At 44.8% G+C, this 11525-nt stretch overlaps 2 protein-coding genes across 2 annotated transcripts in view; both read right to left on the reverse strand.

Moving 5' to 3' along the window:
* Positions 1-603: 603 nt before the first annotated feature.
* On the reverse strand, positions 604-3538 carry LOC129831521 (coatomer subunit beta'-like). The gene is made up of 7 exons (XM_055894886.1): positions 3269-3538; positions 3009-3095; positions 2705-2819; positions 2097-2245; positions 1609-1755; positions 1262-1354; positions 604-1125 (listed from the first exon to the last, which is right to left on the reverse strand). Exons 1-5 carry the CDS (start codon positions 3320-3322, stop codon positions 1672-1674), a joined length of 489 nt encoding a protein of 162 aa, XP_055750861.1. The 5' UTR covers positions 3323-3538; the 3' UTR covers positions 604-1125; positions 1262-1354; positions 1609-1671.
* A 1124-nt stretch (positions 3539-4662) lies between these two features.
* The window catches only part of LOC129831522 (retinol-binding protein 2-like), a 9716-nt gene continuing 2853 nt past the window's right edge, over positions 4663-11525 (reverse strand). Inside the window, exons 2-4 of the mRNA XM_055894887.1 lie at positions 6265-6443; positions 5445-5546; positions 4663-4878 (exon numbers count right to left, since the gene is read on the reverse strand). Coding sequence (XP_055750862.1) covers positions 4825-4878; positions 5445-5546; positions 6265-6443 — 335 coding nt within the window. The 3' untranslated portion in view covers positions 4663-4824. The remainder of the gene's footprint in view (positions 4879-5444; positions 5547-6264; positions 6444-11525) is intronic.

Raw genomic sequence — 11525 nt, forward strand, 5'->3', positions numbered from 1 at the left:
CTCCTCTTCAATGGCTGTCGTACACGTCGATCCGGAGCATGCCAAACATGCTCAATGGGTGACATGTAGGTGAGTATGCAAGCCATGTAAGAACTGGGACATTTTCAGCTTCCAGGAATTGTGTACAGATCCTTACGACATAGGGCCGTGCATTATCATGGCTGAAACATGAGGTGATGGCGGCGGATGACTGGCACGACAATGGGCCTCAGGATCTTGATATGTGTGCATTCAAATTGCCGTAGATAAAATGCAATTTTGTTCGCTTATGCCTGCCCATACATCAACCCCACCGCCACCATGGGGCACTCTGTTCACAACGTTGACATCAGCAAAACGCTTGGTCTGCGGTTGTGAGGCCGGTTGGACATACTACCAAATCCTCTATAACGACGTTGGAAGCAGCTTATGGTAGATACATGAACATTCAATTATCTAGCAACAGCTCTGGTGGACATTCCTACAGTCAGCATGCCAATTGTACCCTCCCTCAAAACCAGAGACATCTGTGGTATCGTGATGTGTGACAAAACTGCAAATTTTAAAGTGGCCTTTTATTATCCCCAGCACAAGGTGCACCTGTGTAATGACCATGATGTTTAATCAGCTTCTTGATATGCCACACCTGTCAGGTGGATGGATTATCTTGGCAAAGGAGAAATGCTCACTAACAGGGATGTAAACAAATTTGTGCACAACATTTGAGGGAAATAAGCCTTTTGTGGGTATGGAACATTTCTGGGATCTTTTATTTCAGCTCATGAAACATGGGACCAACACTTTATGTGTTGTGTTTATATTTTTGTTCAGTGAACGATGGAAAGAACATGTTTAATCAGGGTCGTGTTAAATTTGTATGAAACAGAAAAAAATGTCCCGAAAACATTTGCAAAAGTTTTGGCACAATGTGCCCAAGATGTGTGTGTATCTACTCATGGTGATGAGAGGGTACTCTGTGGCGGGCCTCAGCCTGTCTCTTCCAGGTAGTCTTCGGCCAGGAAGGCCTCCTGTAGGCCGGGGAACAGGTTGCTGTTGTCTGTAGGGTTGGCCAACTCATCACCTGCCTTCTGGTTCAACTTCCCCAGGCTCTCCTTCCCCAGGCTCTCCTTCCACAGCTTCACCACTCTGGAGACACAGAGAGAGGTCAGGACAACCATGGTGCCAATTTGGACTTTTCCACTAGATGGGCTAGCTGCAATTGCTCAGTTCTGCCTCCAGGGCAAGATTCATGATTTTAAACGTCAACCTGCCAGTGCTGTACCTAGGCACATGGCTGGGCATGTATGTTCTGACCAGGAATGCAGCCTCTGGCAGCCGGTTGGTTTTAATGAGGAGCTCCAGACATTTGTCCAGTCTGGAAGGAATAAACAGAACATATACCTATTTAACTAGGCAAGTCAGTTAAGAACAAATTATTTTTTACAATGACAGCCTACCCCAGCTAAACCCGAACGACGCTGGGCCAATTGAGCACCGCCCTATGGGACTCCCAATCACGGCCGGATGTGATACAGCCTGGATTCGAACAAGGGACTGTAGTGACACCTCTTGCACTAAGATGCAGTGCCTTAGACCGCTGTGCCACTCAGGAGTATATAAACTGTGTACCTGATAGTCCCAGATCTTGACCAGATGGTCGTCAGCTCCTGATACAAGGTAGGGCTTGACCCCTCAACTGTAATAGTCGATACAGTTGACTCCTTTCTCATGGCCCTCCAGAGTGAAGTTAGGGGTGGAAGAACCCAGCTGCCACAACTGCAAAAGCCAAGGGCCAAAGAATACGTCAGTGCATTACTGAAATGCAGTGGTAGAGATTTACAACAAATGTATAGAATGCATGACACATACATTACACATCTACAACCACTTCAACGTAACAATAATCAAACCAACAACCGTAGTGCTACAAGCACAAAAGTGTGTGTGTGTGTGTCTGTGTGTGTGTGTGTGTGTGTGTGTGTGTGTGTGTGTGTGTGTGTGTGTGTGTGTGTGTGTGTGTGTGTGTGTGTGTGTGTGTGTGTGTGTGTGTGTGTGTGTGTGTGTGTGTGTGTGTGTGTGTGTGTGTGTGTGTGTGTGTGTATGTGTACTGTATGTACCTTAATGGTCCTGTCCAGGGAGGCACTGGAGAACTGGTTGTTGTCTTTAGGGTTAATGACGATCTGCATGACATAGTGGGTGTGGCCCTCGAACACCTGACCACACAACCACTTCCTGTCCCAGTCCCACAGCTTGATAAGCATGTCATCTGGACACAAACAAACACACACTCATGTTCACAATATTCTATGATTGATGTTTGTAATTCATGTATATATATAGAGAGAGAGGGAGTAAGAGAGAAAGTGGGAGAGAAAAAAAGTATGAGAGAGAGAAAGAGAGAGAAAGAGAGAGAAAGAGAAAGAGAGAGAAAGTGGGAGAGAGAAAAGTATGAGAGAGAGAGAGAGAGAGAGAGAGAGAGAGAGAGAGGGGAGAGAGAGAGAGAGAGAGAGAGAGAGAGGAGAGAGAGAGAGAGAGAGAGAGAGAGAGAGAGAGAGAGAGAGAGGAGGAGAGACAGAGAGAGAGGAGAGAGAGGGAGAGAGAGAGAGAGAGAGAGAGAGAGAGAGAGAGAGAGAGAGAGGGAGAGAGAGAGAGAGAGAGAGAGAGAGAGAGAGAGAGAGAGAGAGAGAGAGAGAGAGAGAGAGAGAGAGAGAGAAACACAACATACCACTGCTGCTAAGGATGTAAGGTAGTGTTGGGTGGACTGCGATGCAGCGGATGTAATCAGAGTGGGCATCAAACATGTGAGTTCTCTCCAGAGTGTTGTAGTTAAACACGCGGATCTGCATGTCATCATGGGGAGGATCAGAGAAGAGCAAGAGATAGGGGAGGAGAAGGTGAAGGGAGACAGGGTAGAGAAGGTCAAAATATTGCAGCACTCAGAGAGAGAGATATTGGAAAACACTGAACTCTGAATAGAATAGGTTAGATAGATGCATTTTAAGCAGTTATAAGGGTGTTATAACACTTACCGCTCCAGCAATGCCCCAGTGCTTCCTGGCCACAAACTTAGCCACTCTGACAGGCAGGTCACACACCTGGAATGTCTTCACCTGGGTCTACACAGACATGGGATTCAAACCAAGCACCAGCGCCATGGTCAACATTGTCATTGAGAAACAATCCATTCATATTTCACTCAACAACATAATGTGCAGCAAGGTCTACAAAAAATGAATGAATGAATAAGGCCTAAATCCTAACAAATGAAATGAGAATGAATGTTGTTTACCTGTGTCTCGTGGTTCCAGACACATACACTGCCATTGTACAGGCTGGCAACCATCCATGGTTCAGTTGGGCGAAGGTCTACTCTCTTCACACGGTCCGACCGAGCGGTCAGCTTCCGCTTGATGTCCAACCGGAGAGGCTGACTCCTCACTTAAACAATACTAGACACAGTATCTTATTTCGATATTAACCAGATTACTCTTTATTCCTATTTATATGGAGATCAGTTGAACGGGAAGAAGAAATAAAACATCTGATTTGACAGAAACAGGTACCAGAAACAGAAACACTTACCTTTGACAGAAACACCATTATTATTTTATTTTTTTTTATTATTATTTTTTTTTTTTACATCTATTCAAATTAGTCTGACTATGCTTATCAATAAAACTAAGTGTATCCAACCTCTAACAGCTATACACGTGTAGGACTACTGTAGATACAAAGTTACACAAAGTGGAACCACAACTGTTCAGCCTGCAGAGATGTTTAATACGTGGGCGTGTCTGTTTACTGAAGCTCATTCCACCACTTTGAGGTGCATGAACGATTCGCTCTGATCTGAAAATGCCCAGGCAGTAGCCATTTGCGATAAGGCAGTTTACAAAAAAGTCGTTATATAAAGTTGCAGACTCAAGTACTAACATATGTTTTGTAATGTATGTTAGATGACCAATCCATCGGCGACTTCATGACTCTTATGAATACCATACTGTTGTTAGACTGTTGCCATTTCTCGAGTTTCTGCAATATGACAACGGTCGCCCACGAAGCATCGTTACCCATCGCTCCACAAAGGCCGCGGCCCTTGCAGAGCAAGGGGAAACACTACTTCTAGGTTTCAGAGCAAGTGACGTAACTGATTGAAACGCTATTAGCGCGTACCCGCTAACTAGCTAGCCATTTCACATCCGTTACACTTATGATGCTTTATGGTCGATGTGTTCTACTTTAAATCATCTAACTGCACCCTCTGTTGAGGTTCTGAAATCAATCAGGTCTTGATAAGAAACCCTGGGTGGTGTGAGGAATCATCTCCCAATCTTGTATTCAAAGTCCACACCTCCTCACTGTTGCATGTTGAAAGGTTTCGTAGACCTGGTGTTCTGTCAGTGATAATCACTTAGATCTGTCCCTGTGAAGTAGTAGATAAGGTCGCAGGCCTTCACAACCCAACTGATTAACGTCATATACTGTACGCTATTCATATATGTCTTCTTCTGGTCATCTACGGTACAATGTATAATATTTTGGATTGATTTGCACATTTACACATAGTTCTGTTCTTTCACAATGACACGCTAATTTGAGAAGGTACAGTATGTACCAAGTTTATATTGTTTGTTTTTATTTGAAAGTACTGTTACCTCTGGTCAATATACACCCATATCAATATTCATTTCATATATTGACCAAAGTCAATGCCTCCCATCTGCTTGGGATGAATGAAGTATTTATTAAATGTATGTCCAACCACATCATAAGTACATTCCATAATTATGCAGGCAGAAACACATGAATGTCATTTTACAATAAAAAAAGGTTTTGTCAGATGTTTCAGGGCTTCTTCTTGAATACTTGTTTGCAGATTTTGTCTTCAACGTGGATCTCCTGAAAGAAAAAGAGACGACCAGAAAGACAATGAGACAATCAAATATCATATACCCCTCAAACTCAACTCTGGACCTCTAAGTCAGTTCCACTGCATTTTTTCAGTGTTCCCCTCTAATCAGAGACTGATTTAGACCTGGGACACCAGGTGTGTGCAATTAATATGAATGAAAAACACAAACCCACAGACACTTGGCCCTTCGTGGAAAGAGTTTGACACCCCTGTTATAGGGAATAGGGTGCCATGTCAGATGCAGTCTATATGTCAGGGGTACTCAACTCTTACGCTACGATGTTCGGAACCTGCTGGTTTTCTGTTCTACCTGAAAATGAATTGCACACACCTGGTGACCCAGGTCTAATTCAGTCCCTAATTAGAGGGGAACAATGAAAAAATGCAGTGGAACTGGCTTAGAGGTCCAGAGTTGAGTTTGAGGGGTATAGAGCCTCTGTTGTCTTAGGTATGAAGAATCTGTAATGTTCTGTATGTTGAAGTTGAAGTCTAGGACATTTCTCCCTCTCTCTTCTCTTTATAACCCCCCTCCCTCCATCTTTCTCTCAGTCACCAGGTGTAGCAGGTCTCCTTCTATCCATTGCATCCAGCCACGGTTAGCCTTCTCTCCCTTCTGCACAGCCACCAACTTGTCTCCATCCCAGGTAACCAATGTCTGAAGAACACACACACACACACACACGCACACACACACACACACACACACACACACACACACACACACACACACACACACACACACACACACACACACACACACACACACACACACACACACACACACACACACACACACACACACACACACACACACAACATTCAGCTTACCGTAGACACACATTTGCACAAATACCCCACAGCTAAGATATCAGGTCGGTAGCATAGGGTAGACGTAGCAAAAACAAACATTCAGGACACTCAAATAACTATATGTTACGTTTGGTATTGTTGCATAAGACAGAAGGTTGTTAAAGGCAAAAACTAAAGGAGGGTAGTTGGTCGGGGTGGCTGAGTGGGCATATAACTTGAACGTCTGGCAAGCTAATGGCTTTGTGTTCTAAATGTTATTCATAACATATAATACGAATTGTAATTTGTAACATATCATAGGAAATGGATGATGGATATCCATAAATTAATAAATACCATACCAAATGTAACATATCATACTAATTTGAGTGTCAATGATTTTCGTTTGCTATGTTACGTCTACCCCTGAGTCCAGGTTGAAGATATGTGTGTATGTTTCCATAAAGCCAGGGTCAACAACTCACAGCAGTGCTTATGATTGTCTCTTTTATTCTAATCTGAGAGAGACTGCGTGCAGTGACAACGTGTCTCTCTGACCGTGGTCAGAGTGCTTGTGGTCCTACCTGGATCGTCCTGTTGTCCAGTCCCTTAGTGACCTCCTCAAACTCCTCCCCAACGGTGAAGTTGACCTCGTAGTTCCTGAAGGTGCTCAAAGTTTTGGTCTCAAACTTGTCTCCATTCTGGACGATCACCTTGGTCTGGGTCAGGTGACGGGCGATCTTACGGGTGGCAAAGTCAATATCTGGAGGAAACACAGTGAAACAACGTCAACATTTAAATATGTTCTGCTCATTCCATGACATAGACTGTCCAGGTGAATCCAAGTGATAGCTATGATCCCTTATTGATGTCATTTGTCACGTATATCCTACCAACCGGACATTCAAAACGGTAATATCCTATGTTTCACCGAGTCGTGGCTGAACGACGTCATTAATAACATACAGCTGGCGGGTTATACACTCTATCGAAAGCATAGAACGGCAGCCTCTGGCAAGACACGGGGGGGGGGGGGGTCTATGCATATTTGTAAACAACAGCTGGTGCACGATATCTAAGGAAGTCTCGAGGTTTTGCTCGCCTGAGGTATAGTATCTCATGATAAGCTGTAGACCATACTATCTACCTAGAGAGTTTTCATCTGTATTTTTTGTAGCTGTCTACATACCACCACAGACCGATGCTGGCACTAAAACCACAATCAATGAGCTGTATACCGCAATAAGCAAACAGGAAAACGTTCATACAGAGGCGGACTTTAATGCAGGGAAACTTAAATCGCTTTTACCTAATTTCTATCATCATGTTAAATGTGCAACCAGAGGGAAAAAACTCTGGACCACCTTTACTCCACACACAGAGACGCGTGCAAAGCTCTCCATCACCCTCTAGACGGCAAATCTGACCATAATTCTATCCTATTGATTCCTGCTTACAAGCAAAAATGTAAGCAGGAAACACCAGTGCCTTGGTTTATAAAAAAGTGGTCAGATGAAGCAGATGCTAATCTACAGGACTGTTTTGCTAGCACAGACTGGAATATGTTCCGGGATTCTTCCGACGGCATTGAGGAGTACACCACATCAGTCACTGGCATCATCAATAAGTGCATCGATGACGTCGTCACCACGGTGACAATACATACATACCCCAACCAGAAGCCATGGATTACAGGCGACATTCGCACTGAGCTAAAGAGTAGAGCTGCTCTTTTCAAGGAGCAGGACTCTAACCCGGAAGCTTATAAGAAATCCCACTATGCCCTCCGACGAACCATCAAACAGGCAACGCATCAATACAGGACTAAGATCGAATCATACTACATCGGCTCTGACGCTCGTAGGATGTGGCAGGGCTTGCAAACTATTACAGAATACAAAGGGAAGCACAGCCAAGAGATGCCCAGTGACACGAGCCTACCAAATTAGCTAAATAACTTCTATGCTCGCTTCGAGGCAAGTAACGCTGAAAAAGGCTTGAGAGCATCAGCTGTTCCAGATGACTATGTGATCACGCTCTCTGCAGCCGATGTGAGTAAGACCTTCAAACAGGTCAAAAGTCACAAGGCCGCAGGGCCAGATGGATTACCAGGACGTATACTCCGAGCATGCGCTGACCAACTGGCAAGTGTCTTCACCGATCTTTTCATCCTCTCCCTGTCTGAGTCTGTAATACCAACATGTTTTAAGCAGACCACCATAGTCCCTGTGCCCAAGAACACTAAGGTAACCTGCCAAAATGACTACCGACCCTTAGCCCTCATGTCTGTAGCCATGAAATACTTTGAAAGGCTGGTCATGGCTCACATCAACACCATTTTCCCAGAAACCCTAGACCCACTCCAATTTGCATACCGCCCCAACAGATACACAGATGATGCAATCTCTATTGCACTGCCTTCTCACACCTGGATAAAAGGAACCCCTATGTGAGAATAGCATTAATTGGCTACAGCTCAGCGTTCACCACCATAGTGCCCTCAAAGCTCACCACTAAGCTAAGGACCCTGGGACAAAACACCTCCCTCTGCAACTGGATCCTGGACTTCCTGACGGGTCGCCCCCAGGTGGTAAGGGTAGGTAACAACACATCCGTCACGTTGATCCTCAACACGGGGGCCCCTCAGGGGTGAGTGCTCAGTCCCATCCTGTACTCCCTGTTCACTCATGACTGCACGTCCAGGCACGACTCCAACACCATCATTGAGTTTGCCCATGACACAACAGTGGCAGGCCTGAACACCGACAACGACAAGACAGCCTATAGGAAGGAGGTCAGAGTCCTGACCGTGTGGTGCAAGGACAACAACATCTCCCTCAAAGTGATAAATACAGGAGATGATTGTGTACTACAGGAAAAGGAGGACCGAGCACGCCCCCATTCTCATCGACGGGGCTGTAGTGGAGCATGTTGAGAGCTTCAAGTCCCTTGACGTCCACATCACCAACAAACTAACATGGTCCAAGCACACCAAGACAGTTGTGAAGAGGGCACAACAAAATCTATTTCCCCTCAGGAGATTGAATAGATTTGGCATTGGTCCTCAGATCCTCAAAAGGTTTTACAGCTGCACCATCGAGAGCATCCTGACTGGTTGCATCACTGCCTGGTATGGCAACTGCTCGGCCTCCGACCGCAAGGCAATACAGAGGGTAGTGCGTACGGCTCAGTACATCACCAGGGCCAAGCTTTCTGCCATCCAGGACCTCTATACCAGGCGGTGTCAGAGGAAGGCCCTAAAATGTTCAAAGACTCAAGCTACCCTAGTCATAGAATGTTCTCTCTGCTACTGCACGGCAAGTGGTACCGGAGCGCCAAGTCTAGGTCCAAGAGGCTTCTAAACAGCTTTTATCCCCAAGCCATAAGACTCCTGAACAGCTAAGGAAATGGCTACCCACACTATTTGCATTGCCCCCCCTCTACCTACATGTACATAAACTCAGCAAAAAAAGAAACATCCTCTCACTGTCAACTGCGTTAATTTTCAGCAAACTTAACATGTGTAAATATTTGTATGAACATAACAAGATTCAACAACTGACACATAAACTGAACATGTTCCACAGACATGTGACTAACATAAATGGAATAATGTGTCACTGAACAAAGGGGGGGACAAAATCAAAAGCAACAGTCTGTATCTGGTGTGGCCACCAGCTGCATTAAGTACTGCAGTGCATCTCGTCATGGACTGCACCAGATTTGCCAGTTCTTTCTGTGAGATGTTTCCCAACACTTCCACCAAGGCACCTGTAAGTTCCCGGACATTTCTGCGGGAAATGGCCCTAGCCCTCACCCTCCGATCCAACAGGACCCAGACATGCTCAATGGGATTGAGATCCGGGCTCTTCGCTGGCCATGGCAGAACACTGACATTCCTGTTTTGCAGGAAATCACGCACAGAACGAGCAGTATGGCTGGTGGCAATGTCATCCTGGAGGGTCATGTCAGGATGAGCCTGCAGGAAGGGTATCACATGAGGGAGGAGGATGTCTTCCCTGTAACGCACAGCATTGAGATTTCCTGCAATGACAACAGGCTCAGTCCGATGATACTGTGACACACCGCCCAGACCATGATGGACCCTCCATCTCCAAATCGATCCCGCTCCAGAGTACAGGTCTCGGTGTAATGCTCATTCCTTCGACGGTAAATGCGAATCGGACCATCACCCCTGGTGAGACAAAACCGCAACTCGTCAGTGAAGAGCACGTTTTGCCAGTCCTGTCTGGTCCAGCGACGGTGGGTTTGTGCCCATAGACAATGTTGTTGCCGGTGATGTCTGCTGAGGACCTGCCTAACAACAGGCCTACAAGCTCTCAGTCCCTCTCTCTCAGCCTATTGCGGACAGTCTGAGCACTGATGGAGGGATTGTACATTCCTGGTTTAACTCGGGCAGTTGTTGCTGCCATCCTGTACCTGTCCCGCAGGTGTGATGTTCGGATGTACCGATCCTGTGCAGGTGTTGTTACACGTGGTCTGCTACTGCGAGGATGATCAGCTGTCCGTTCTGTCTCCCTGTAGCGCTGTCTTAGGCATCTCACAGTATGGACATTGCAATTTATTGCCCTGACCACATCTGCAGTCCTCATGCCTCCTTGCAGCATGCCTAAGGCACGTTCACGCAGATGAGCAGGGACCCTGGGCATCTTTCTTTTGGTGTTTTTCAGAGTCAGTAGAAAGGCCTCTTTAGTGTCCTACGTTTTCATAACTGTGACCTTAATTGCCTACTGTCTGTAAGCTGTTATTGTCTTAATGACCGTTCCACAGGTGCATGTTCATTAATTGTTTATGGTTCATTGAACAAGCATGGGAAACAGTGTTTAAACCCTTTAGAATGAAGATCTGTGAAGTTATTTGGATTTAATTATCTTTGAAAGACAGGGACCAGAAAGAGGGACGTTTCTTTTTTTGTTGAGTTTATTACTTCAATTGCCTCGACACCGGTGTCCCAGCACATTGACTCTGTACCGGTAACCCCTGTATACAGCCCCGCAATTGTTATTTACTGTTGCTCTTTAATTATTTGTTATTCTTATCTCTTCATTTTTTAAAGTATTTCCTTAAAACTGCATTGTTGGTTAAGGGCATGTATGTAAGCATTTTACTGTAAGGTCTACACCTGATGCGCATGTGACAAATCATTTTATTTAATTTGTTAAATTCACTTCAATCAGTGTAGATGAAGGGGAGACGACAGGTTAACTTCTACCGACTCAGAAACCCGGATCCGGGAGCACACCCCACCTCCCTCACCAGTAAAAAAGCTGAATAGCATAGCTAGCATAGCGTCACAAGTAAATACTAGCATCTAAATATCATTCAATCACAAGTCCAAGATACCAGATGAAAGATCCACTTCTTGTGAATCCAGCAATCATTTCTGATTTGTTAAATGTTTTACAGGGAAGACACAATTTGTAAATCTATTAACTAACCACGTTAGCAAAAGACACAATTTTTTCTTTGTCCACCATTTTTTCTCTCCACCAGTAGCTATCACCAATTCGGCCAAATAAAGATATTGATAGCCACTAACCAAGAAAAAACCTCATCAGATGACAGTCTGATAACCTATTTATTGTATAGGATAGGTATTGTTAGAAAAATTTGCATATTTCAGGTAGAAATCATAGTTTACAATTGCACCCACCATCACAACTCGACTAGAATAAATACAGAGAGCAACGTGTATTACCTAATTACTAATCATAAAACATTTCTTAAAAATACACAGCGTACAGTAATTGAAAGACACAGATCCTGTGAATGCAGACAATATTTCAGATTTTCTAAGTGTTTTACAGCGAAAACACAATAAATC

The sequence above is a fragment of the Salvelinus fontinalis genome, chromosome 33 (genome assembly GCF_029448725.1).
Source record: "Salvelinus fontinalis isolate EN_2023a chromosome 33, ASM2944872v1, whole genome shotgun sequence".
NCBI classification, from domain to species: domain Eukaryota; kingdom Metazoa; phylum Chordata; class Actinopteri; order Salmoniformes; family Salmonidae; genus Salvelinus; species Salvelinus fontinalis.